Source organism: Dipteris shenzhenensis, chromosome 3, assembly GCF_047967505.1.
Source record: "Dipteris shenzhenensis isolate YYH24624 ecotype China chromosome 3, Dip_SZ_1.0, whole genome shotgun sequence".
NCBI classification, from domain to species: Eukaryota; Viridiplantae; Streptophyta; class Polypodiopsida; order Gleicheniales; family Dipteridaceae; genus Dipteris; species Dipteris shenzhenensis.
This window is the reverse complement of record NC_141598.1, coordinates 45704988-45730697: the sequence shown is the minus strand read 5'-3', so window position 1 is coordinate 45730697 and position 25710 is coordinate 45704988. Positions and strand designations below refer to the sequence as shown.

The 25710-nt window shown below is 43.8% G+C and overlaps 1 protein-coding gene across 2 annotated transcripts in view; it reads right to left on the bottom strand.

Moving 5' to 3' along the window:
- LOC147903884 (ubiquitin C-terminal hydrolase 13-like) overlaps positions 1 to 25294 on the bottom strand; it is a 64894-nt gene extending 39600 nt beyond the window's left edge. For both annotated transcript variants that reach the window (XM_087401903.1, XM_087401911.1), the window contains exons 1-19: positions 25112 to 25294; positions 24977 to 25025; positions 24753 to 24897; positions 24512 to 24669; positions 24056 to 24321; positions 23001 to 23219; positions 22796 to 22904; positions 22578 to 22693; positions 22362 to 22460; positions 4798 to 4907; positions 4613 to 4687; positions 4246 to 4324; positions 3982 to 4128; positions 3778 to 3858; positions 3555 to 3674; positions 3337 to 3459; positions 3174 to 3251; positions 2815 to 2906; positions 2623 to 2731 (exon numbers count right to left, since the gene is read on the bottom strand). In XM_087401903.1, the coding sequence (XP_087258029.1) occupies positions 2623 to 2731; positions 2815 to 2906; positions 3174 to 3251; positions 3337 to 3459; positions 3555 to 3674; positions 3778 to 3858; positions 3982 to 4128; positions 4246 to 4324; positions 4613 to 4687; positions 4798 to 4907; positions 22362 to 22460; positions 22578 to 22693; positions 22796 to 22904; positions 23001 to 23219; positions 24056 to 24321; positions 24512 to 24669; positions 24753 to 24897; positions 24977 to 25025; positions 25112 to 25138 (2202 nt within the window). In that variant the 5' untranslated portion in view covers positions 25139 to 25294. The remainder of the gene's footprint in view (positions 1 to 2622; positions 2732 to 2814; positions 2907 to 3173; positions 3252 to 3336; positions 3460 to 3554; positions 3675 to 3777; positions 3859 to 3981; positions 4129 to 4245; positions 4325 to 4612; positions 4688 to 4797; positions 4908 to 22361; positions 22461 to 22577; positions 22694 to 22795; positions 22905 to 23000; positions 23220 to 24055; positions 24322 to 24511; positions 24670 to 24752; positions 24898 to 24976; positions 25026 to 25111) is intronic.
- Between the last annotated feature and the right edge of the window lie 416 nt (positions 25295 to 25710).

Sequence of the window (25710 nt, the reverse complement as noted above, 5' to 3'; positions counted from 1 at the left end):
GTGTTGTTTGCAGCCCCTTCTCCTTCTTTGTTAGTGGACGCTAATGCCAGATTTGCTCTCCATCATGTTCATCCAATTCTCTCAATTGAAGAGGCAGCCTTGTTGGAGTTGCCATTCACAGATCAAGAATTGAAAGCGGCCTTATCTAAATTGGGACACTTCAAATCCCGAAGATGGAATGGTGTCACAGTGGAATATTTTGTTGAATTTTGGGATGAAATCAGTCTTGTTTTGTTGTACATGATTAATGATGCCTGGCTCTCACAGTCCATGCCTATTTCTTGGAAAAATAGCTTGCTGCATTTAATTCCCAAGAAGCCTCCATGCAAGCATTTTTCTGACTAGCGGCTAATTACTTTGATGCCTGTGGTTTATAAATTTATTTCTAAAATGCTGGTATATCGCATATCTTATTCACAAGCTTGCATCCTGCACAATATGGGTTTGTGCCTCGTAGACAGATTATGGATAACATTGCAAATGCCTATATTGGTATTGAATATGCTAAATATACACAGCAGGATGTGTTGATCATGCAGATAGACATTGAAAAAGCTTTTGAAATTGTTAGAAGGGACTTTCTTGCTGATGTCATGTAGAGGTTGGAGTTTGGATCTAAGATGCAACGAGTGGTTTATTGGCTCTATGAGGGCAGCAGTGCATCCTGTCTTTGATCTGATGCAATTTCCTCTCCATGGACTTTGTTCGTCAGGGCCGTCCCCTCAGTGCTTTACGTTTTGCATTGCCACTCATCAACTTCTGATGTATGTGGATAATTTAGTTTCACACCAGCTTCTGCATAGTGTTCAATTTCCTGGAGGTGCTCCTTTTGTCAATCAGGCTTATGCAGATGACGACTCCTTTCGTAGGAACTCTGAATCGGATGTCCGGCATCTTATGCAGGCATGGGACTTGTTTTGTCTCACAGCCAAGTTAAAAGTCAATTTTGCAAAGTCCGTTTAGGATACCCCATTGGTTGGCATACTTCATTACCACAGAAACGGCTTTGCAAATAGGAAAAACTTTTCCATAAGATTGATTATTGGAAATTGTCTACATTGCCATTGCGAATTGTGCAATCCATTATTATGGCCTAAGTGCAGTTTCATTTGCCACTTATTCGCCCCTGGTCTTCTTCAGATATTCAGAAATTTGTCTCCAGGGCTATGGAATACCGCACTAAATCTAATCGGAAAGGCGCTTCGGCTTCTTTGTTATGATTATGTCTGTTCACCCAATATGCACGGGGGCCCGAATATCTTCACACTCATGCTCGTAAGGCCATGTTTTTGCTTAATCAGCAATGGTCGCTTATGCTTTCTTGTCTAGTTACATCACTTCGCATTGATGCTTTTGCACATTGGATTCCTGCCATATCAGATGTGATTTTTGGGCATCTTCATGGACGCAGTCTTGGCTGTGCGTTTCTATTAGACTGCTCCATGATTGGCAGCTTCTTCTAGAACATTTACATTGGTTGGACCGTCCTCTGGATGCTCGCAATACTCTCCACCTGCAGAGCATTCATTAGAGCCATGTTTTTTATCGTCCGTTGGCTCATCTTCAGCCCAGAAATACTTATTTTCTGCATTCGATTGGGTATCCCTACAGTGGCTGATGTGGTGGATGATCGACACCTCACGCTTTCCTTCCCTCAAGCTAGGAGACAATTCCGTTTGGGATTGCATCCTAGGTCTATTTGGCACCATGTGGCTGTTTCTTGGCTGCCAGGTGCTCGCATCCCAAGGAGACGGTTCTGAATCTGCTTTGGACCTGCTCAGCTGCCAAAGACTCTCTTCCTTGATTGGGGTCTTATCTGTGTACTCGCTTTCCTACTGATACTTTTGGCAGCACCGGATTATGATTACTTTTTTGCATGGCATCATTAATGGGCTTTATGGTCATTATATCATGCCCGGAACTCTAACCTGTATGGGTTTTCCTCTGTGGATCTTTATAGCTTTTTTAGATCCTCCCTGGATCGATCCCTTGAGGGTGTGTATGCGCACTTTGAATGTATGTTTTCTTTTAATACATACTTTCTTTTACACCAAAATAAAAGTGTGTGTGAGAGAGAAAGAAATGAAATCAAATGCATGAATTGAAGTCCAAGGGAGACCTGCCTGGATCTACAGGACCGGAAAAAGACCAATATACAAAAGTGGTGCCACAAAACTGGACAACAGCCTAAACTGGGGTAGATAAATCTACCCGTACCAGCTAGGAAAACACTGAGATCCAGTCTGAAAATGAAAGTGTATATTACACAAATATAATTCTACACTAAACTAGGGAAATAGGAGATAAAGGAGACGGGAGAAAATGTGCTAAGTCATGCCACAGTAAAGTTCAGTTTGTTGTCATCCGTCCATCTTTATCTTCAAACGATCATGGGTGCAAGTCTACCCCTTCTATCTAATCATCACCAGTGCTACCATCTAGATGGAATTTTAAATAAACGCTCAAACTAAAAAGTATTATATGACAGGACGTTCCAAGGCTAAGAGATGCATCCTTGACAAGATCTATGATGTAACTCAACAACATGACCATGGTGAATGCAGCATGATTCGGAAGGCATACCAAACAAACAGCAACATCATCAGATAGGTGTTACAATACCTCATAAAGGTCAATCTCTTCTGTTGGAGAAAAACCAGCCATCTCATTCAATTTCTCCAATATCTCGCGGGGCCTTCCTCCAGCCTTGACAAAAGTTCGCCCCACATAGCTATGGAAATATAAGAGCAGAAGAGCTTAACACACTGGCAAAAAAGCTCAAAACAGAGCAAAACAGCCATAAAAGAGGCTTACCGAAACTCCTCCCTGGCTGGACTATATAGCTTGAAGAAGAGCAAAATATCATCTCTGGTTCTCTGAGGAGGAAGTTGAGGAATCCCTTGATCCTGAATATGCATTCAGATTTATAAATAGGCAGCCTACTAACAGACCTGCATGTAGAATTCAACAATTGACCATGCTAAATGCTTTAACCAGCATCAAACATACTGTTTAACCAGAGAAAGATCATTGCTTGCTGCAAGTATTGCCAGACAGAGCAAGTTTAACAATCTATTTCTCAAAACTATTATCAAAAAACATTGTCTATTGCAAGCTTGCAGGAACAATCCCACCTATTTCAACATGACAAACACTGGTCCAATGCATGATACCTTGCTTCGGTTGACTTCCAAGAACAGCTTCAGATCTGCATTGTAAAGTTTATTTGAAGTTTCCTTTAAATAACCTACCTGCATATTAAACAGAGCTTTTCTTGTAAATCTTGAATCCTTCAAAAGTAGCAGTAAATTCATACAACCCCACTGACATCCTTACAGTCTGAGATTCTTCAAACTCTGTTAGAGGTCGATTTGGTCGATAAGTATGGTTTTGCCGTTTTGCCCAAACCCAAAACCGTAAGCACTCCACAGGTACACCAAGCTCCTTTGCCATATCTTCCTGTAACAAGCGCACAAGATTTATTTGTTGTTTGTAAACACTCAGCAAGCCCAGCATACACATCACTAGATTTCAAATTCAAAAGTTCAGTGTACCTTGAAATCTTTGAATGGGGTCTGCTTCTGAATTCGATAACTCCTGACCTTATCGTGATCGACCAGGTCAAAGAAAATGTCTTTTCCAATTTGATTGACAAGGTCTTCATCACATGCTATCTGAGAAGCGCACATCATGAGAACATACAACCAGGATCCAGAAAACACCACAACATCACCGTGACAAAGCTTACAAGCAGAGGTGTAGACTGGGAGTTCCAACCTTGATAACTGTGTACAAATGAGCTTCTGTCTTTTCCTTCCTCTTCTTTTCTTTTTCCTCCTGCTCTTTTTTCAGCCTCACCTGACCAGAGAGGCAAATGTTTTAACTCTTAGAGACTGTATATTCCAACCTTACAAACAATGCCAGCAGAAACTGCTAGTGGACTGGCATATTTTCATTGATAGAATTGAAATTCAACAATACCCATAAGTGTTCAGCAATGTCTTTCTCGTCCACCTTGCATACAACCTTCTCTTTGTCTGTCTCCCTGATATATACAAGCATATATGCATTTGAATACTTTGTAAACTTAAAGGGTGTATTATTAAACCCTGGATTCATCTGAGGAAGCTGCACAGTACCAAGTACACAATGGTGAAATCAGCCATTATAAGCATTATCAAAAGTCTGTCAAAAACCACCACTTGAAGTCATGGATAATCATATATGGAACGTAATCTTGCTTACTTCTTCTTCTCCACCAAATTGCTCCTCAAGAGCTCGTTTCTGCTCTTCTTTGGTAACACGTTCATCATCAAATTTATACCTGCCAGAGGCAAGAACCATAAATGTCATCAATGCAAAAGATATCAGCATCAAAACTTAATATGAAGACAGTAGTTTATGCAAACGTCACACACACAGGTCCTTAGTAAGTCTGCATTAAAGACAAAGCAATCACATACACTCAGGAAAATGAATTATTTGGCAGTTTTGAGATTCTATCCAGGCACTATGCAATTGCACAAGGTCAAAGCATACAATAAACAAAGGAGCAATGTATCAAATCAATAGCTGCAAATGATCATCTGCTGGACTTGGAAGTATTCCACACCATTGATCTGCAAGAGTCGGCCTGATGAAAGCATAGTAATGCCCACCATGAACACCACCGCTATGAACCAATACACTGTCACAACAAACGATGAGCTTTAGATTCTAGCTAACCTTATTTATGAACTAGCTTCTCCTGAAACAATTGAAAGACACTTTAGCATCAACTGTCTTCTTAGCCCTCACCTATGCAGTGTGTACAGGTTACGTACACTCCGATCCGCACCCGGGGATAAATACCTACCATCATCTCTATCTAAATCAAGTTGTACTGGGAATTCATAACGGTCATTGATCTGACATCAAGAGAGTAAGCATATCTTTGTAAGAATGCAAAAATCCAAAAGTGCAAATCTGACTATTCATAAAGATGGAAAACCCATATGCAGACGAAATTGAAGCCATCAAACACTTTGAAGAACAAGAAATAGAGGAAGTCCATCCTTTGAGCAAGGTTTCCCAAATTGAGGTATTCTCCATGTAAGATTCTGTTGAACTTAGTTTGATTTATTTTTGGGCACACATTTCCTGCCTTATTTCAATTGATGGAGTTTTCGTATCTCACCCCAAACTACCTCTAGAAACCTAGTTTAGTAGTAAAAGATAGATGACAACAAATCTTTGCTTTGTATTCCTTCACCGTTTCAGCACCACACTCAACATATCCCCAATGTCCACAACCTTTAAAAATGAGATAGAAATAAACTGTCACTTTGGAGTGAGGGAGGAAAGGATGTTTTCTCAGTAATACATGCAGAGTTTTTCCTGTATATTCATGTGCAGTCTGTTCTCTCTCTAGTAGCATTTAGCTGTCTCTTTCTGTACGCAGATCTGCTCTCTATCTCTGCGTGTTTACTCCGCTGCACTTTGACAATGTTTACATTTGTTTGGTCACCCGTGCAAGGCTATCTATTGGCCCTTGTTAGAGCAGATGAGACATAATAGCACCTGCCGCCATCGCACTAATAGCGCACAAGAAACCGTCCAACATTGCCTCTAGAGATGCCAGATGGTGCAGCAAGTTTGGAGATCCGCCATTAGGATTGTTGCCGAATTATCCAAGGGCAGGGGTGTCCTAGGGAAATCTTTGAGATGGATGCCACATTGAGCCAAAAAATGATCACCATTACAGGGCAGAACTGCACCACTGGTGGACTGCAAACTGAGACAGGACTGCACTATCACTATCACTAAGGATTGATGTAAGATCCTAGAGGTGTTAGTGTTAGTCGATTCAGTACAGTGTATTCTTAGGCTCCTCCTTAAATGTTGAATGTAGTGGGACTTTTATTGGATTCTCATCAGACTATGTATTTGACATGTGTAAGTACTCACGTAGAGTAAGCTGAACTGCGCCTACAAATTGGTACAACTCCAGGCTAGAACTGCGCTTGGGAACACTCCAAATTGAGGTAAGGAACTTCGCCTCACTCTGGTGACAACTGCAGGGCTGGAAATTGCGCACACAAGTGTCTAGGAACTGTGGGAGACCACACAAGACTGCCCAAGAACTGTACAAAGACCAAGGCAAAATAGCTATCACCAAGCTGTAAATACTCCAAAGTCAAAGTTCTAGTTGGCCATTTATTGATCATAATTAATGAGTTCTTCATTTATTTAATTACGTTCAAAAAATTATATTTATTTGGTCAAAGTATTGACTTCGGTCAAAGACACTTAACTCCGGTTAAGTAAGCCTAACCTCGGTTAGGAAGATTTGGCTTAGGCCAAGATGGTTAACTATGGTTAACCAAAGAACCAAGGCACTGACTTCGGTCCGAGAGTGTTGACTTCGCTCAACAAGACTTGGCTTATGCCAAGAGGGTTAACTTCAGTTAACCAAGATGTGCCAACCTCGGTTGGAGAGACTTGGCCATAGTTAAGGGGCTTCGACTGATGGTCAAGCCCCTTAATTATGATCAAGAGGGTTGACCTCGATCGACCAAAGAATTTGTTTTATGTTATGTGCACATGTTTGTTTGGTGGGGACGCCCACAGTGACTTGGATTACTCCACATATTAATATTTGCATGCAAAGCGCTAACCATTGACGGGTGCCATGGTTGTGCGCTTTAGTAAATGATTATAGTTACCAAGAGGGATTAAAAGCCTAAGCTATATGGAGCCTAGCCAGCGACCAAGAATGGTTCATGTGACTTGGTGCTATTAAGACCCCCAAAAATTGCCCTTTGGGGCATGTAATCAAGGCTAGTCTAGAATTTGGACACTTGGCATGTTGCCAAAAGAAATGAGCTTTGAGCTCCCTTGTAATTCACTCACGCATGATTTTCTGTAAGCAGCCCGTGAGCTGAACTCTTGTACTCAGTTTTCATTGAATGAATAAAGACCTCTATGGGGGGGGCCGGCCGTCGGACTATTGTCCTAGGCCGCAGTGCTCTGTGTGTGTGTGAGAGAGAGAGAGGGTATGACTTCAAAGCAAAGACTTTCTGAACGGCCAGCTTGCCAGAGGCTGTATTTAGAGAGGTTTTACTTGTTTTACATTGGTATCAGAGCTCAAGGCCTGCTCTCTTTTTGAAAAGAGCACGGTCCATTGGGAATGCACATATGCAAAAAGAAACTGCGCTGAGAAGCCTCTTTGTAAGCGTAGGCAACTAGATTGTCCGACAACGGAAGGTTTGGTGAGAGCTTGATAACGGAACCTTTGACGAAGCAAACATTGGTGAGTGTTAGGTATTGGACCTAATAATCACGTAAAGTGATATTGCATGCAATTGAGTTATCTTATCAAAACTGCAGAGCATAAGCAGAGTCGGAATACGAATAAAGGTGACACCATAAGCAAGCCAAAAATTATCTATTATCACGACAAAACAGACCAGAGATCAACTGCCTCACCTCTACTGAGTTTGTTGGCATACAATAGTGTAGACACTCACGTAAAAGACTTCTTATTGTCCAACAAACTTGATGACGACCAACTAAGAGCTGCTCATACAAGACACCTACAAGTACACAGCCTCAACAAAGAGAAGGAACAAGTCGCCTCTTCAAGCTTTTAATGGGATCATTGCACAACCGCCTCAACCACCGCCACGATCAGCTCAAGTAGCTTCCGCCTTGATACAATGGTCGCTAACTCTGTGCACTGCCAAGTGGCCGTCCATGCAAACCTATGTATCATGTACCAATCACGTATCTGCAAGTCGGCCATCCAATCAACCATTGCCAAGTGTTCGCAGGTCTTGCTCCCTCCTAGCCTTAATAGACTGTGAGTCACCCCATGAGGATGATGGTGACCACCTAATACTAACATTCCCTCCCTCAACTAAAATGGGGAGATTAGAGAAAAAATCTTTTGCTCACAAAAAACATCTCGAGAACTGAAACTCATATTCACAAAGAACGCCTGCTCACAAAGAACAACAAACACTCCATCAAATGCTCACAAAGAGCTCAACAAAGATCGCTCACAAAGAGCCCAAACCTTGGCAATCAACACTGCCCTCCCGAAATCCGAGCATGGGAACTACAAGACTATCTGCTCAATATATTCACCAAGACCAAAACACAAAAAGCTACCACCTACACAAGGCATAGTAACCGACAACCACCCACACAAGGCATGGCATCAACATCGGATCACCCACACAGGGCACAATTCCCTCATCACGATCTCGATCAGCTCAGATAATCTTCCAAGAATAGTGCACATGCTTCAACAAGCACTTCGAGTCCAAGTTTCTTCTTTTTCCAATTGTAGCTTCTTCATCTTTTGCACGTTCAGGGCACAAAACTGCCTCGATCTATCCTAGCAATTCTTTGTTCAATATCGTCGAAAGACCAATGGTCTTCATCCAAAATTGCAGATTAACTTCAATGCTTTCAACTTAAAGCCTCATTAGACAAGAATCCTGGCTCTCAGATCACGCACTTGAGCCACTCTCTAGAATTCAACTTTGTTGTGCCATGCAATTCGAACGACAAAGTCACTGAAGACTCAAATTCCTTCAGAATAGAAGCTTTGCATGCGAGCACAACTAAATCATGAAAACGGTGCAAAGGAACTCTCTCCAAGACCTATACACTGCTCTGATACCACTGTTAGGTATTGGATCTAATAATCACGTAAATTGATATTGCATGCAATTGAGTTATCTTATCAAAACTGCAGAGCATGAACAAAGTCGGAATAGGAAGAAAGGCGACACCATAAGCAAGCCAAAAATGATCTATTATCACGACAAAATAGACCAGAGATCAATTGCCTCACCTCTACTGAGTTTGTTGGCATACAATAGTGTAGACACTAATGTAAAAGACTTCTTACTGTCTAATAGACTCGATGACAACCAACTAAGAGCGATTGCTCATACAAGACACCTACAGGCACACGGCCTCGACAAAGAGAAGGAACAAGTCGCCTCTTCAAGCTTTTAACGGGATCGCTGCACAACCACCTCAGCCACTGCCACGATCAGCTCGAGTAGCTTCCGCCTTGATACAGAGGTCTCCAACTCAGTGCACCGCCAAGTGGCCGTCCATGCAAACCTACGTATCATGTACCAATCACGTATCTCCAAGTCGGCCATCCAATCAACCATTGCCACATGTTCGCAGATCTTGCTCCCTCCTAACCTTAATTTTGTGGGCATCGGCTGCTAGTTCTGACCAACAAACGTGATCAAAGGTGAAGTTGAATTCGCGCAGTCACGGACTTTCAGGCAGCGCAAGGATTAATCACGTGGCCAATGACAAAATTCTCAGCCAGGCTCTGTGCACCCGCGACGCTGTGCGTGATTCCTCAAACATGGCGATTACGGTGGACGACTTAAGAAATGCCCTCTCGTGATCAACGACGCTCCACCCATGTGGTGGTCGCCTACAGAGTTCATGCGTTAGGCGGCTTCCAAGCGCTCTGATGGCGAAGCCTTCACGCAAGCCTGAACTGAGAGGAAATGCAAGGTGGCAGAGAGACAATAATGCGGTGCCACATGTGTTCGATGACATGGTGCAATGACACGTGGTCTTGATGTGGCATGCAGCTCTGCAGGTGCTGACGTGGCACACACATGCGGGAGACGTGGCAGTACACTGTACAACGCTGATGTGGCCTGACAGTGACATGTGGCAAATGGACAGTAGGCTGGTGAGGTAGCAGACCTGTGGTTAGTGTAACCCTGGTCTAGCTCACTACAGTTAATTGAACTGGTCAGAGGTCCAATTAGCTTGGCTTAACCAGACCAGTTTAGTTAGTGTAACCAGACTGTAACCAGATCAGTAACCCTGGTTAGAGGCTCAGTCACAGACCAACCAGACCAGAGCTAGTTGGTCAACGGTTCGATTAGTATAACCATACAGTTACCCATCCAGTTACAAAAAAAAGGGGAAAAAAAGGGCAGAATTTTTGTCAATTTTTAACTGTCAGAAAGAGTTTTATCTGTCAGAAAATCAGCGGAAAAACATAGAAAAATCAGAGATTTGTCGAAAGGAAAATGCATGCCTTTGAACAGACAAAAAGGGCAAAACAGATGCATTTTCAGTGCTTTTTGTAGGAGCCAGAAAAGGGGTTTATACTTTTGGTTTATGCTTTGAGTTGACAGCCTGTTACTGGCACAAGTCGTGAATGCAATACACCTCTTGTTGAGGAATTTTCTCCTTGAAAGCAAAGGCTGAGTGGATCAGCTACATACACAGTGTGTGTGAGAGTTTGCAAGTCTCAAATAAGTTGCAGTGATGGCTTCACAGCAAGATGCCATGCCCTCCCATGAGGAGAGTGCCAGGAAGGATCAAGCTATGCAAGAACAGAGTCAAAAGACTGAGGCAAGTTACAGACATTTACTGGCACAGCTCATGGAAGCTAGAAAGGATCCATTGTTTCACAGGCTCGTAAATCCTCGTGCAGAGGAAGAGCAGCAGAGAGTTTCTTTTGGGTCCAACCAGAGGGTGACAGGCAAAAAAAGATCCATGGACACAGTTCCTGTTCTTTCTGTAAATGATGTTTTCAAGAAGAGCAAGAAACCTTGAAAGGAGGACAGCAAAAAGAGGAAAGCAAGTAGTCAGGAAGGGAGTACGCCTTCCAAGAAGAAGAAGACTAAGCATCATCATAGTTCTTCAAGTTCCTCTTCTTCTAGTTCTACCTCTTCATCCTCATCATTGCCTTCTTCTTCTGGATCATCAAAGCCAAAGCATAAGAAGAAGACAAGAGAGCAAAGACCAAAGAGTTCAAAGAAGGTGGTAAGTCTATCAGGTTTGCAACCTTTAATGACTAGTATGGCCAGACAGAAAACGCCATGCGGTTCATTAGAAAGTTTGATGCAGCTTTTGGCACAGAGGGATTTTCAAAGTCTTCGAAACTGCACACGGTTAGTTTACACCTGACAGCAACGACTAGTGCATGGTGGAGCACGCAGACTACAGCTAGCACTGCTCCAAGAAAGTGGAAGGGCTTCAAGAAAGCCTTCTACAAACAATTTATGCCCAAGCAGTCTAAAGACCATGTACTTGGCGCCTGGGACAGCTTGCGTATGGATGCAGGAGATACAGTAGAGGCCTACAACCAGAAATTTTGGGATGCATTTTTGCAAATCACTCCCTTCAAGAAGGTCTCAAAGAAGACCCAGGTAAGAAAGTACAAGTCTGGTCTCACGCCAAAGATTCAGGCTGTGGTTAGTACCCAGCAACTTAAGGGCATACAGGATATCCTGCACGCAGCCACTGTGGCGAGTTAAATGAATATGTAAGATCCCACCATAGTGCCTTCTCTTTATGCCGGGACAAACAAGAAAAAGACAGCCACACCCCAAAAAAGGAGTTTCCCAAGGCTTAGAAGAGGGAATTTCAGCCTCAGAAGCCGAGAGGAAACCAAGAACCAAAAGCCTTCAAGGGAAAACCCTAGTTTTCCCTTGAGTAGATAGCCATATTTCGCAAAGAGGGGAAATATTTTAGATGTAGGAAGGAAGGGCATGTGGCTGCCTAGTGTCCCAAGAAACCTTCGGGTTCTAGGGAACAGAGAAAGCCACCAAGACAGCAAAAGCCGATGGCAGGAGGAATTCCTGACATTTTGGGTCGAGTGACAAACCCAGAGCAAAGAGAGTTGATGCTATCTTGGGGCAAGATTAGAGACCAGAAAGCGCTGATTTTATTTGAAACGAGGGCCACAGATAACTTCATATTAGAGAATTTAGCCCTAAGGCTAGGAATAAAGACGGAGGAGTTGGGCAGAGCTCAGGATGCTAACCAGATGTTATGTGGGAACACTGTGCCAGTTACTCCCCTAATAGGAAAGCTCTATCTTCATGTACAAAATTATGTTGACCAAGAAGACTTCTTCATCTCCCCACTGAAACATCACAACGTGGTTTTGGGTATGCCTTGGTTCCATCGCAAGGCAGTGAAGTTAGCTCTTTCTGAGAGAGTGCTTGAATTTGTACATAAGGGTAAAACACAGCGTGTGGTTGCTAGGAATAGAGGGGAGACTATCCCCATTGTATCCAATATTTCGGCTGGAAAAACAATAAAGTCTGCAATTTCAAAGTACGTGGTTTTTATAAGAGCTGCAGCAGCCCAGCAGGGTAGCCTCAGACTCTTCAGGGATCTAGTGAGGATTCACCTCCTCTTAGTCTAGTTTGCAGTGAGCGTTCCAACCCCTTCATACAGTTGTATTCAGCCCTTTGGGCATTTATACATTTCAGTTATATATTCCTCTTCAGAGGCCCACCATATTCTCTCCCTCTGATTCTCTTATTCACATCCACAGCATCACTTTGTGTATTGCGTGCATTATCTTGCAATTTGCAGTTAGTGTTGAGCAGGAGAGAGAGTGAGCTAGTCTATCTCCCGTTACATTGGTATCAGAGCTTCAGTTTTCTTTCTTGAGATAGGGAGGGTCAGTTTAGGGACAGCCCCCATTGTTTATGGTCCAGACAAGATCCGGTAAGGACACCATGAGCAGCAATGTGCAGTTCAACATAGGGGGGGATGAGCAACGCCACCACCCCCAGCACAAAATCCTGCAAATACTTCCAGGTCTTCCATGATGGCCATGATGTAGAACATGATGCAAATGCAGATGCAGCAGTCCGAGGCTCTCCTCACCAACATGGCCCAACTCCAAGAAATGTAGGACAATCGTGAGCAAGCTGCTAGAGAGCATGACAGAGCACGAGAGAGGAACGCGATCGAGAGGCTAGAGAAACCATGGAGCTCCGAGACTACAAGGCTCAAGAGGTCAGGGAGGCAAAGAGCGTGCCTCGGGAGGAGAAGGAAGAACGGGACCGGCGACTCCTCCTTACCTTACTTAGACCATCCAAGGAGGACCCCCACCGCCAATCAAGCCTTCTTTTCTGAGAAAGCTCAACTTCATGCGGTAGGGTGGTAAGCAAGAAAGGTTGGTGTTGACGTCATGGTGCAATCAATTCGAAACTTACTTTTCAGTGATGTGTACAAATGACAAAGAGCGCTGCATCCTGGAATCCATGCATCTTACAGGCGAAGCAGTCACCTGGTGGCTCGAGTGGCAAAAAGACCACTATGATGCAGACGAGGAGACACGTCTTTACAGCTGGACGAAATTCGTGAAAGATCTTTGATCACGGTTCCTGCTTGTTAAGCAACTACAATCCCCAATTTAGGGGCAAACAAACCAGCAACCAACAGGGCCATGCTGTCGGCCAGAATCAGGCCGACCAGTTGGTCTAGCCAACCCAGACCTGGCCGACCAGTTGGCCAGCCCATCGACTAGCTGGCCGACCAGCTGGCCGACCTCCTAGGTTAGGCTTATAAAAGACTCCCTACCCCCTCACTCTCAGTGGACTGGGCCTGCAGCTGCTCCTCACCTCCTCCATCCTTTGTTGCAGCCCCTCCTACTCCAGATCTACTCCTCTACTCCAGTTTTGCCCCAACTCCTCTGTCTCTCTATTCCTCTCCTTCAGATCTAGCCCTGAACCTCCAGCTGCTGCTCCAGATCTGCTCCTGACTGCTGCCTAACAAGCTTCCACATTTCTCCTCTTCATCTGCTGCCATCCTCTCCTACCTCTAGGGCAGCTCCAGCTCTTCATCATCTTCATCATCATCGAGCTACACGAAGGACTGCGTTTCGTTCCCTCTGCTGCTATCTTTTCTACTGTTTCTCTACATGGAATCATCTTTCTGATTCACCTCAGCCACGATCCTTGAGACACGATGGCTTGAGGTTCTTGTATTCAGTTTTTCATATTACCAAACAGGCACTATGTTTTCTGAGTTCTGTTCTTCAGTTGTGTCTGAGTATCGTCTATTTTTTATCGCTCCACTGCAAACCCTATCGTTTCTCTATATGGTATCAGAGCCATGGTGATTTAAAGACCCCAGATCTCTGGTGATCTAAAGATCCTACTTCTTCATGGAGGCCATAGGTACGGGGAGCATCACTCCTAGGAACATATCAGTTTCCTCTTCATTCCGCTGCGCACTACGGGAGAGACCTCCATCTTCTACTCCCATCCCTCCCTCCCTTTCTAAACTCCATCTTCTACTCCCATCCCTCCCTTTCTAAACTCCATCTTCTACTCCCATCCCTCCCTTTCTAACCTCCATCTTCCACTCCCATCCCTCCCTCCCTTTTCGGTTTCAGGCTTGACCCTCCCCATTCCTTCGAACAAGGTCATGATCCTTCACCTCTAACACCATCGACATCGACTTCCCCCTTGCAAGGGCACTCCTCTTGTGACCTTCTCTGCATTTTTGCATTGCATCGCTTGGGCATTTCGCAGGGATAGCCACCGTCGACATCTCTACACGAAGCTCCAAGCACACAATGTCTGCCCCTCCAAATTGGCAATTGAGAGGGGGTGTTAAGCAACTACGATCCCCAATTTAGGGGCAAACAAACCAGCAGCCAGCAGGACCATGCTGTCGGCCAGAATCAGGCCGACCAGCTGGTCTAGCCAACCCAGACCTGGCCGACCAGCTGGCCAGTCCATCGACCAGCTGGCCGACCTCCTAGGTCAGGCCTATAAAAGACTCCCTACCCCCTCACTCTCAGTGGACTGGACCTGCAGCTGCTCCTCACCTCCTCCATCCTTTGCTGCAGCCCCTCCTGCTCCAGATCTACTCCTCTGCTCCAGTTCTGCCCCAACTCCTCTGTCTCTCTATTCCTCTCCTTCAGATCTAGCCCTGAACCTCCAGTTGCTGCTCCAGATCTGCTCCTGACTGCTGCCTGACAAGCTTCCACATTTTAGGGCAGCTCCAGCTCTTCATCATCTTCGTCATCATCGAGCTACACGGAGGACTGCGTTTCGCTCCCTCTGCTGCTATCTTTTCTACTGTTTCTCTACATGGAATATCTTTCTGATTCACCTCAGCCACGGTCCTTGAGACACGATGGCTTGAGGTTCTTGTATTCAGTTTTTCATATTACCAAACAGGCACTATGTTTTCTGAGTTCCGTTCTTCAGTTGTGTCTGAGTATCGTCTATTTTTTATCACTCCACTGCAAACCCTATCGTTTCTCTATACTGCCATCCCTGAATCTAGACAGGCTCTAGAGTCAGTTCTACGAGCTATGTCAGGGGGACACCGAGTCGGTGAATCATTATGCCAACAAATTCACCCAGGTGTTTATACAATTGCAGCTGAAGTATAATCAGAAGCTGAGAAAATTTCTCCATGGGCTGCGTACAGACATCCAGTGGTATGTCAGAAGTTTCAGGCCACGGGATTATGAGTGTGCATACCAGCTTGCTAAAAACTTTGAGCTCATGCACAAGGATCAAGGATCCAAGCAGGTCAACAGTACGAAGTCCCAGGATTCCATGCCAGTTGATGGTGGGAATGGGCAGCAAAAGAAGAGCTGGATGGCGAAGGACGGCAACGGCTATGGTGGCTACTTGGATGCAGCGACACGAGCACTCTATGCCAAGGAGAACAGATGCTTCCATTGTCATGTGCCGGACCATATTAAGGAAGATTGCCCACATTACCAAAAGCTTCTAGTAGCAGGAGCCATGTCAAGTGGTTCAACAACATCTTCAAAAACCTCAGTAGTCATCGAGGAGCTTGAAAATCAGTAGACTACACGGACAACCTTAGTAGTCATCAAGGAGCTTGAAGATCAGCAGAAGGGGGAACCTCGTCAGTTTCCCAATATGTTTCAATTTTATGGACAAGTTGGAGGTCAAAAAGTCCTTATCTTGGCAGATTCAGGCAGTTCAGAGGACATCATTTCCACCAAAGCAGCTAAGAAGGCTCAGTTGCCTCTTACGCCAAAATGGAACCAATGGCCTTGAATGGTGCATTTTCGGGGCAGCAAATAGAGAGCAACATGCATGTAGCTTCAGCCACTCTGAAGATCTCAGGGTGAGTACATAGTCAGCCACTCAGGGTTGCACGTACTTAGGCAGTGGAGGTCATCTTGGGAGCAACGATGGTGGCACCAATTCAAAGTCCGACCAGATTATCAACACCAAGGCTTGGATGCCAAAAAAAGGCAGCCCCCTTGGCCCTTATTCATCATCCCACACTTGGGCACTTCAGCTTTCAGTACCACAGCAGCCCGGCAGGGTAGCCTCAGCCTCTTCAAGAATCTAGTGAGGATATACCTCCTCCAGTCAGTCGTTAGTCTAGCTCTTTCCCAGTTTTGCAGTGAGGGTTCCAGCCCCTTCATGTAGTTGTATTCAGCCCTTTGGGCACTCATACATTTCAGTTATATATTCCTCTTCGAAGGCCCACTATATTCTCTCCCTCTTATTTTCTCACTCACATCAACAGCATCACTTTGTGTATTGACTCTTGAGTGCATTATCTTGCAGTTTGCAGTTAGTGTTGAGCAGGAGAGAGAGAGCCTATGCCTAGTGAAGGATCAAGGTTTGCCACACTTTACTCGGCTTGGGTGTCATGGGGCCCATCCAAGCCTGCTCAAAGTGTTTTGGAATAGTCTCCTCAATTGACCAATACATCCTCTATGGAAGCGCACACAGGATGTAACATATAACCAGCAACACCTAGTTCACTATGAAAGCTCTACTAACAAGGTAAATCTTGGCAATGCTAAGAACTAGAACTGCTTGTTGGCATGCAAAAACGTCTATAGCAACCTGACATCCAAGGTACAGAGCTGTTTGGTAGCTAGGGATTTATTTGAAAAAGTCAATCTCTCCCCAACGTGCAAACTGTACTAGTGTCACCAATTTTAAAGATCCCAAGCAATAAATAAAGTTTTCTTTTTATTTTGACTTTGGCCAAAGCATTGACTACGGTCAAAGAGACTTGGCCCTAGCCAAGGAGACTTGATTGTGGTCAAGGAGGATTCATTACGGTCAACCAGAGTACTAGAAAGCTGACTACGGTTAGAGAGTTGACTACGGTCAGAGAGTTGACTTCGGCCAACAAGACTTGACTTTGGTCTAGGATGGTTGACCCAAAATTGTTTGTGCATTGGTTTGTATGGTGGGGACGCCCACAGAGACTTGGATTAGTCTAGAGGAGTTATTTTGCATGCGAAAGGCTAACAATTAATGGGTGCCATGGTTATTTGCATTGAATTCGCAATTGTAAAGTCTTTAGTGATCCCAAATTTTCTTTGTTTGCTTTCTTTAAGCGTTCTCTACAGCAATCTTTCTTTGATTGCTTGCAAACTCGCCAAATAGATTAGGATGTATATTTGGCTTATACTGAGATCTTCAGTTGATGTATTTTCTAGCCCCTCTTTTTTGAGGTGACTATTCTTATAATATAATCAATCAAAGCTTTCACTATAATAATAAAATGTGTGTGTGTGAGAGAGAAAAAAAAAATTTTTTTCTTTTTTTTGTACTATCAAAATCCCGTACAATTTCGTCCGTACAGTCATAAAAATCCGTACAATCCGTAAAGTTTTGTCCGTATAGTCGGGGAAGTCCGTACATTTTGCTTGTCAGAGAAAAAAAAATTTTACTATCGAAAATCCGTACAATTAAAAAATCCGTACGATTTTGTCCATACAGTCAAAAAAGTCCGTACAGTTTTGTCCGTACAATCCATACAATTTTGTCCGTACAGTTTGCCTGTCAGGAAAAAAAAAGTTTTTTTATTATACTGTCAAAAATCTATACGATTTCGTCCGTTCAGCCAGGAAAACACCGTACAGTTTTGTACCTACTGCGCTTTCCTCCTTGTAAAGCGTTGCTACTTCCAAGTTTTTTCCTTAACTCGAATGGCGGATTATTCCTATGTTCACAAAGACAAGTCAGTTTCCAACAAGAAACAAAAACAGGTGATGGATTCAGATGATTCCCTTCATGACTGTGCTGAGGCTCACCTTGTTTATGAGGTTATGCATGAAGGGTTTGAAGACACCCGTAATGTACAGGGAATGTGTGATGGTCGCAAATGGAAACTGGTCTGGATGTATATCAGGCAATTGCAGCCTGATATAATTGCTTTGCAAGAGCATAATCAGCCATATGTATGCTAGTCAAATAGGCCATTTTGCTGGTTATGATATCTTCTATGCTGGAGAGCACTCCTTTTCTGGTGTGGCTTTTTTGGTAAAGCACGACCTTCAACCTGTTGTGGCTCTCAATGATCGCCATGGTAGATGGATTATTGTTCAAGGGGAAATTTTTGAATTTGCATCGGTTTATGCCCCCCACTCTTCTCATGATAGAGCTTTGATCTGGGCTGCCATGCATACTTATCCATGGCGACAACATGCCTTCATTTGTGGTGACTTTAATAATGCCCCTCAATCGGGTGACAACACCTCAGGCCACACTCATATGTTGGCTTCTGAAACACAGGCATGGTCTGATTTTTTGCTTCAGTTGCGCCTGGTTGATCTCTGGAAGGAATTACAGCCCATGCTTCCGGGTTATACCTTTCGGCATAATGCTCAATCTTCTTATCGGGCACGCTTGGACAGATGGTATCAGATTGATCCACAGCATTGTGATGCCTTTACTTGTCAAATTTGGGTTGATCATGCTTTCACACATTCGGATCATGCTCCTCTTTGGTTGAGGCTTTCCTTACATGAATTTCCCACTGACAGATTGCCTTGCCGAAGGCTTTTGCTGATTAATAATAGTTATCTGCAGCATGCTGACTTTAAAGCCTTGGTCTCTGATGCTATTCAGCCTCTCTCTCTCGTCAGATACGCATTGGTTTGGATTATGCCTGGCAGGCTTTTGTTGCTCGGATGCAAGCAGTTATTCAAGATTATGGCAAATCCTATATGCAAGCCACATGGGAGACTGTAGCACATGCCAAATTTACATGTTAGAGTTTGACCGAGCTTGCTCATCTTCGCCCTTTGTCTTCAGAGGAAAGCATGCTCTTATGTCAGGCTCAATTCTCTCTTCAATCTAATGATCGCAGAAAGCTTGCTAAATGGGAAACTCGATCCAGACAACGGGCATTTTTGGATAAAGGCTGCTCTTCCAAGAGTTTACACTACAAAAGACAGGCTGCCAATATCTGTCGGATCCGGATGCCTAATGCTTCTTGGTCAACATCTCGTTCAGAGCTTGCTGATTTATGTGTGCAACACTTCTTCACTCATTTTGGGCATCTGGATACTCTTTCTCCTCGGGTCGTGTCTGCACGTCAGCTTCTTTTGCAGCATGTTCATCCAATTCTGTCTCTGATGCTCAGGCTTTGGAACTTGAACATCCCTTCACTGAAAGGGAATTGTCTGATGCACTGAGATCCTGTGGCAGATGGAAATCTCCAGGATGGGATGGTCTCACTATTGAATTTTTTCTTGCATTCTGGGATCCAAAAGCTGATTCCAAAAAAGCAGCTAATTGATTCACTTGGTGATTGGAGGCCAATCACACTCATGCCAGTCATTGCCAAAATGGTGGTTGATCGGATTAAAGGTTATTTGCATAATGGGTTGCATCCCTCCCAATACGGCTTTGTTCCACATCGCCATATCACAAGTAACATTGCCAATGCTTATATTGGGATTGAATATGCCAAATACACGCAACAGGATGTTCTACTCTTACAGGTAGATATTGCAAAAGCCTTTGACACAGTTCAATGGGATTTCATCTCGCAAGAAAGAGCGAGAAAATGAGAAATGAGAGAGAATAGGGAGGGAAAGAAAGAGAGGAGAGAGGGAAAGAGAGAAATTAAGAGAGAGAAGAGGGGCTCTTGGCGGCCGTGGCCGCCAAAGGGAGAGAGAGAATGAGAAATGAGAGAGAAGAGTAGGGAGGGAGAGAAAGAGAGAGAGGAGAGAGGGAGAGAGAGAGAGAGATTTAGAGAGAGAAGAGGGGCTCCTTAAATGAGAGAGAAGAGCAGGGAGGGAAAGAAAGAGAGAGAGGAGAGAGGGAGAGAGAGATTAAGAGAGAGAAGAGGGTCTCCTAGCGGCTGTGGTTGCCAGAGGGAGGGAGAGAGTAGGGAGAGAGAGGGAGAGAGAGAGAGAGAGAAAAATGAGAGAGAAGAGAGGAGGGAGACTGAGGGAGAGAGAGAGGGAGAGAGAGAGAGAAAGAGAGAGAGGGAGAGAGAGGAGAGAGAGAGGGAGAGAGAGAGAAAGAGAGAGAGGGAGAGAGAGGGAGAGAGAGAGAATGAAACTTCTGGCAGCTGTGGCTGCCAGAGGGAGGGAGAGAGAGAGAGTGCGAGCTTTGGGGTTTCAACAAAAAATGCAGCAGGTTATTTACTGGCTTTACAGAGATAGCAATGCGGCTTGCATTATCTCTGGGCATATCTCTGATGAGTGGACTCTTCGTTGTTCGGTCCGCCAGGGATGCCCTCTCAGTGCTTTACTGTATGCCATTGCTACTCATCCTATGCTGCAATATATTGATCATCTTGTGGCTACAGGATCACTTCATGGCTTGGAATTGGATGCTAATCGCAGCATGGTTGCTCAAGCTTATGCTAATGATTCTTTCTTTACCCCGAAGAATACGCCCCATGATCTTGGTGCCTTGCTGCAGGCCCTCTCTATTTATGGTTTGGCAGCTGGTCTTCATGTTAATTTTCAGAAGTCTAAGCTGCTCCCTTTGCATTCCAAAGACTGGCATAGTCCATTATGGCCCGGGGATATCATTCCACCCACTCAGTTTGTTCGTCATCTTGGTTACCCTTTGGGGTGGGAACTCACTCGCCGACAACAAACTAATTGGGTTTTGACTAAGCTTCGGAAAAAGCTTGAGTATTGAAAACTGGCAACCTGGCCTTTGCACGTTCGTCTTCGAATAGTGCATTCCATCCTTGTGGCATATATTCAATTTTATTTGCCATTGATCATGTTCACTAAGGCAAATCTTACATCTTTCATGTCTGTCTTTATGGAACTCTTCTGGCGATCCAAACATGGCAGAAAAAGTCTCAGGCTGCTTTCGATGCATCACATTTGTTCTCCCAAGATGCATGGTGGATTGAACATCATGGATATTCATGTGCATATTCTTGCCCACAGGGGAAAAATGTTGCTGCAATTTCTGCAAGGTGATCAACCTTGGGCTCTTATGATTAGGACTCTGGTCACTCATATCAGTATTTCTGCGTTTGGTCATTGGCAACTCGATCACTGGGATTTCTTTTTTGGCTGCACTGATGGCACTTTGCCTGGATGCCCTTTTGTCTCCCGCTTGCTCCTTGACTGGAAGCATGTTCTTTCTCATCTGGAATGGAATGGACGGCAATCTTTGCTTGGGAATTCTTTGAGAGCTGAAAGCATTCACTGGTCGAAAGTCTTTCAGCCTCCCTTGGCTTTACACAAACCTCGACGTTCCTACTTTGTCTCGTTTAAAGGCATCACCTCGGTTGCTGATGTTATAGATGATGCTGGTACTGTGCTCTCCTTTTCTCTAGCAGCCACTACATATGGATTGGGCTCTCATTATCGTCCTTTGTGGCGACAAATTACTTCTATGCTTTCGCCCTTTGTTCCGATTCCTCCTTTGGAACTCCACGACCGACTAGAAGATTGGACTTTGAATTCTCAAGGGTCCTCTTCTCGTCCTTTGAGGCTATCTTAGATTACTGTACCTGCATTGTATAAAATCCTTTTGCCTCAACCTTGGGTTTCAGAGAGAGGTGATTCTGTTTGGCGAATGCATCGCCCAACCAAGTGGTGGAGGAAAAGATTACAGCAACTTTGGGCCTATAAAGTACCGCTTCGGCAAAAGGTTTTCTTTAGGCGAGTTCTTTTGGGAGTGTTTCCATCTGGACAGCTATTAGCTCATCAACACATTGCTCCTGCACTTTGCCATAGATGTTCTGCTTCTTCAGAGACTATGCCTCACTTGTTTTGGCATTGTCCGTGCTCTCGTGAGTTTTCGACAGCACCTGCGAGCAAGATTCCCATCTGTTCCGTTTGGGAAGTTCTTCTGGCTATTTGGGTTTCATCCATCCACACCGGAGTTTCATCTTTTCTTCGTTTGGGTTTGCTACTGGGCACTATGGACTTTATGAACATATAGGAAGTGTAAAGTGTTTGGTGATCCTACTTTCTCTCTATTTGGCTTTTTTAGGCATTCTCTGCAGCAATCTTTCTTTGATTGCTTGCAGACCCGCTGTATAGATCATGAGGTCTTTTTGGCATATACTGAAATCTTCAGTTGATGTAATTGTAGCACCTTTTTTTGAGGTTGCTACTCATATAATATAATCAATCAATGATTTCACCCCCAAAAAAAAAAAATGTGTGAGAGAAAGAGAGAGAGTGTCGATGTAAAATAAATGGAAAAATCAATCATGTTCCCAACTCGTTTGTTATCACTTATTGACTTGTCTCCTTCATGTTGAAAAGTTTTGTCTCATTTTGCTCAGAATCATGGCAAATTTCTGATGTAGACTCTAAACTGAACCATAGCACCAACCTTAACCATAGTGTCCCGTGTAAAATCATATTCAAATCGCTTTAACTGGAGCTGAAGTACTGGCGGGAAGTCAAGAAATAGGACTCCCTTCCGTGCATCCTGCAAATACAAGAAGTGCAAATCTCTCAAAAGGACTTCAAGAGTTCATTTACAAATGCAAATTAACAATCCATCTGCACCTCAGGTTTTTTTTGCAAGTGGAAACACAACGATCACCTGCAAGCCATGCTGCTCTGCATGGTATTTATTGTCCCCTTCAAGGTTCTCCACCTCCACATACTTGTCGAATGATGCATACACATCCTTGCAGCCTTTGACATCCAGTTGCAAATCTGTAAAGCGTATGGGAAACTCATTACTCTTTTTGCAAAAGAACCAATACAGACCATGGCAAGACAGAATAAGAAGCACATGGAATAGAAGACTGCACATACCATAAAATGATTCTTTCCGAGTTGATTTGTAATCTACATTGATACACTCTATGTAGTTCATGTGGTACCCCGCAAACAATTGCTGAATCGTGCCTTCCACTGCTGTCCCCTGAATATACAAATGCAAACAGCATATAAGCATCTGAAAACCCACTTCTGCTTTGCATTAGGTAGATGCTAAGTTGACGCCTGAACCCATTAATACCTTCATTTTATCTTCAAGTTTCTCACAAAGAACACGATTGAGCTCCTGTACATCATGTTGCATGAACGAATCGTAAGTGTCCCAGCCAAAAGACTTCGTGAGGTCTTTTGTTGCAACACTTGTACCACTGTACTGAAGTTTGTAGAACAAACTTTGGAGAGCCAATGGAATACTATCTGAAGGTACATCATTTTCAGTAGTGGGCATATGGTATACTGCCTGTGAAAAACAAGAAGCAATAAATACATGCAGGGATGTACGTGACATGGTTGTAAGACACGTTAAGACACGACACGTCAGACACGAGTGTCTAAAGTGTCTTAAAGATAAGACACGTAAGACACGTTATTGTGGTTATAATAATAAATATTTAACTACTATATGTATAAAGTGTGTACAACTTGCTAGTTGCTAGATTCTAGAAGTACAAATAAGCTACACTTAAACAAGGCAAGAAGTAACAATGCACTCGTACAATGTAGTTAAGAGTCAAGACTTGTCACTCTCGACTTAAAAGTTAAGACTCACGACTCAAGAGCTTGCAAGTTAAGAGTCATGACTTAAGAGCTTGCAAGTCACGACTCACAATTGTAAAGGTTTAAACTGACAATTGAATCTTGATATTGAAAATCCAGATAAACAACTTAACAAGAGCCTAGAAGGCTACATATATTATAAACCAATCATCACATATCAATAAACATAAATATCATGGCAATAGTCAGTCAAACACATGTGACATGAATGAAATCTGCATCTCAACACATATAATTGAAAGGAAACTTTCGACTCTCAAGAGTCAAAGCTCTCAAGATTCATCCTAATGAGGTCACTCCCACTGCTGGATCCAAAGTCACCATCAATGATAGCATGGTTAAGTCAAACTCAATGTTTGTTGTTACACCCTACCCACCACAAAAAAGAAAAGAAAAAACAAGAGCGTCTAAAGGTGTCTTAAGGTAAGACACGTGTCTCAAGTGTCTTAACAACCATGGTACGTGATTCCCAATGCAAGCAGGAGTTGAGGAATACGATGAGAGGAAAAGAAGGCATACCTTTCGGAAGTAAGGGATATGATACAAAGTTTGAAGAAGGGAGTTCATGTAACAAGTAGCCCCTTGATTCTTCAAGCCAACAAAGCCCGTCTCCTTCTTAGAATCATAAGCCGAGTAATCCACCACCTTCCTGACACTCACGACTGCTTCTACCACCAATGTGTCGTTAACCAAATAAGACCGTGATAGATCATACAGATCGCGTAGAAACATGAAGGAAGTGAAACCCCAATCGCTTTCTCTCGCTGTAAATTGATGTTGAGTATCTGAAAAGCACGCCACAATAGCTTTGGCAATTAGAGCTGGCAAGAGCTGTCAAGGTTCATCAATAGACCTCACTTAAGCGTTCTCAATCTCAAATCGGGACAAAATTTCCACCCCAGAGAAAAACTTGAATAGTTGCCCGCTTCTTACGTTAAAGCGCGCCGAAATGGAACTTCGAATCGATGGTTTTACCTTTCCTTATGCTTAACTTTGGCTCCAGCTGATTTAGAACAGCCAGACTGAAATGTGCGAATCTGTTCCAACCGTACGGCAAGACAGCAGCATCCGCAACATCCAGATACATCGAAAAGTGATCGACATTGTTCCCCTTCGGAAATATTAAAACGCGCCTGCATGGATCGAAAACGATTTGAGTGATCCGAATGATAGAATCCATTGAAGCGCGATCCTGAGTCTCAGTGAAGCAACGCACCATTTATATCCACCCACAACGAACGTATCGGAATAGTGTTTGCGAACATTCAGTTTTGAAAAATTTTGGATCCGCCAAGTGAACTTCCCTTGCAGGGGATCATCAACTGGCTTGTTCGCCACGGTCGGCAAAGCTTCGGATTGCCCTGATTGCAGCTCAGGTGAGGCAGGGACGAGGCAACAAAAGAAACAACAACACAGCAGCGATGGAGAATTGAGAATTACCGTCCAAGGGCTCGATGCCATTGCTGGGATCGAGCATATCACGATCCTCCTGCGAGCAAGAAAAAGCAAACTTCAAAATGGGAAGGAGGAGGAAATCGAAGACGAAGAGTGCAAAATTGGTGCGAGCTTGATTACGTCGAGGGCAGGGGCCATGATGATCATGGCGAAAGGGGGAGCGCCATAGCTGAGAAATGGAGAGCTTTGATTTGATGAAGATGATGCACAGAGAGCTTTGATGATGAACAAATGCACCAAACAAAAACAAGGGTGGTATATTTGCAACTCCTTCTTCTTCTTCTTCTTCTTCTTCTTCTTTCTCTTCAATTTCTTGAAATCTAAGACACGCATCTCCTACTAACCCCTATCATTACCAAACAATTATCCCTCACCAACTCGGTTGGAACTTGGGTAGGTTTATATTAGTCTACCCAGGTTATGTGCTTGCTCTTCATCACTCGATCCATCTTCCTAGTTTAGACATGGAGAGGGAGGAGCTTTTAGATGTAACATCTACAGAGGACGGTAATACATTCTTCTTCTTCTTCTTCTTCTCTCTCTCTCTCTCTCTCTCTCTCTCTCTCTCTCTCTCTCTCTTCCCCCTACCTTTCTAACATGGTGTCAGAACTAAGGAAATCCCATTACATATTCAAGGCATAAGCCCTTTGTCTCAAGACATTCTTCCTATTTAGCAGGCTGTTTTGGTAGGCGGACTCTTCCACTACAAAGTGATTTAG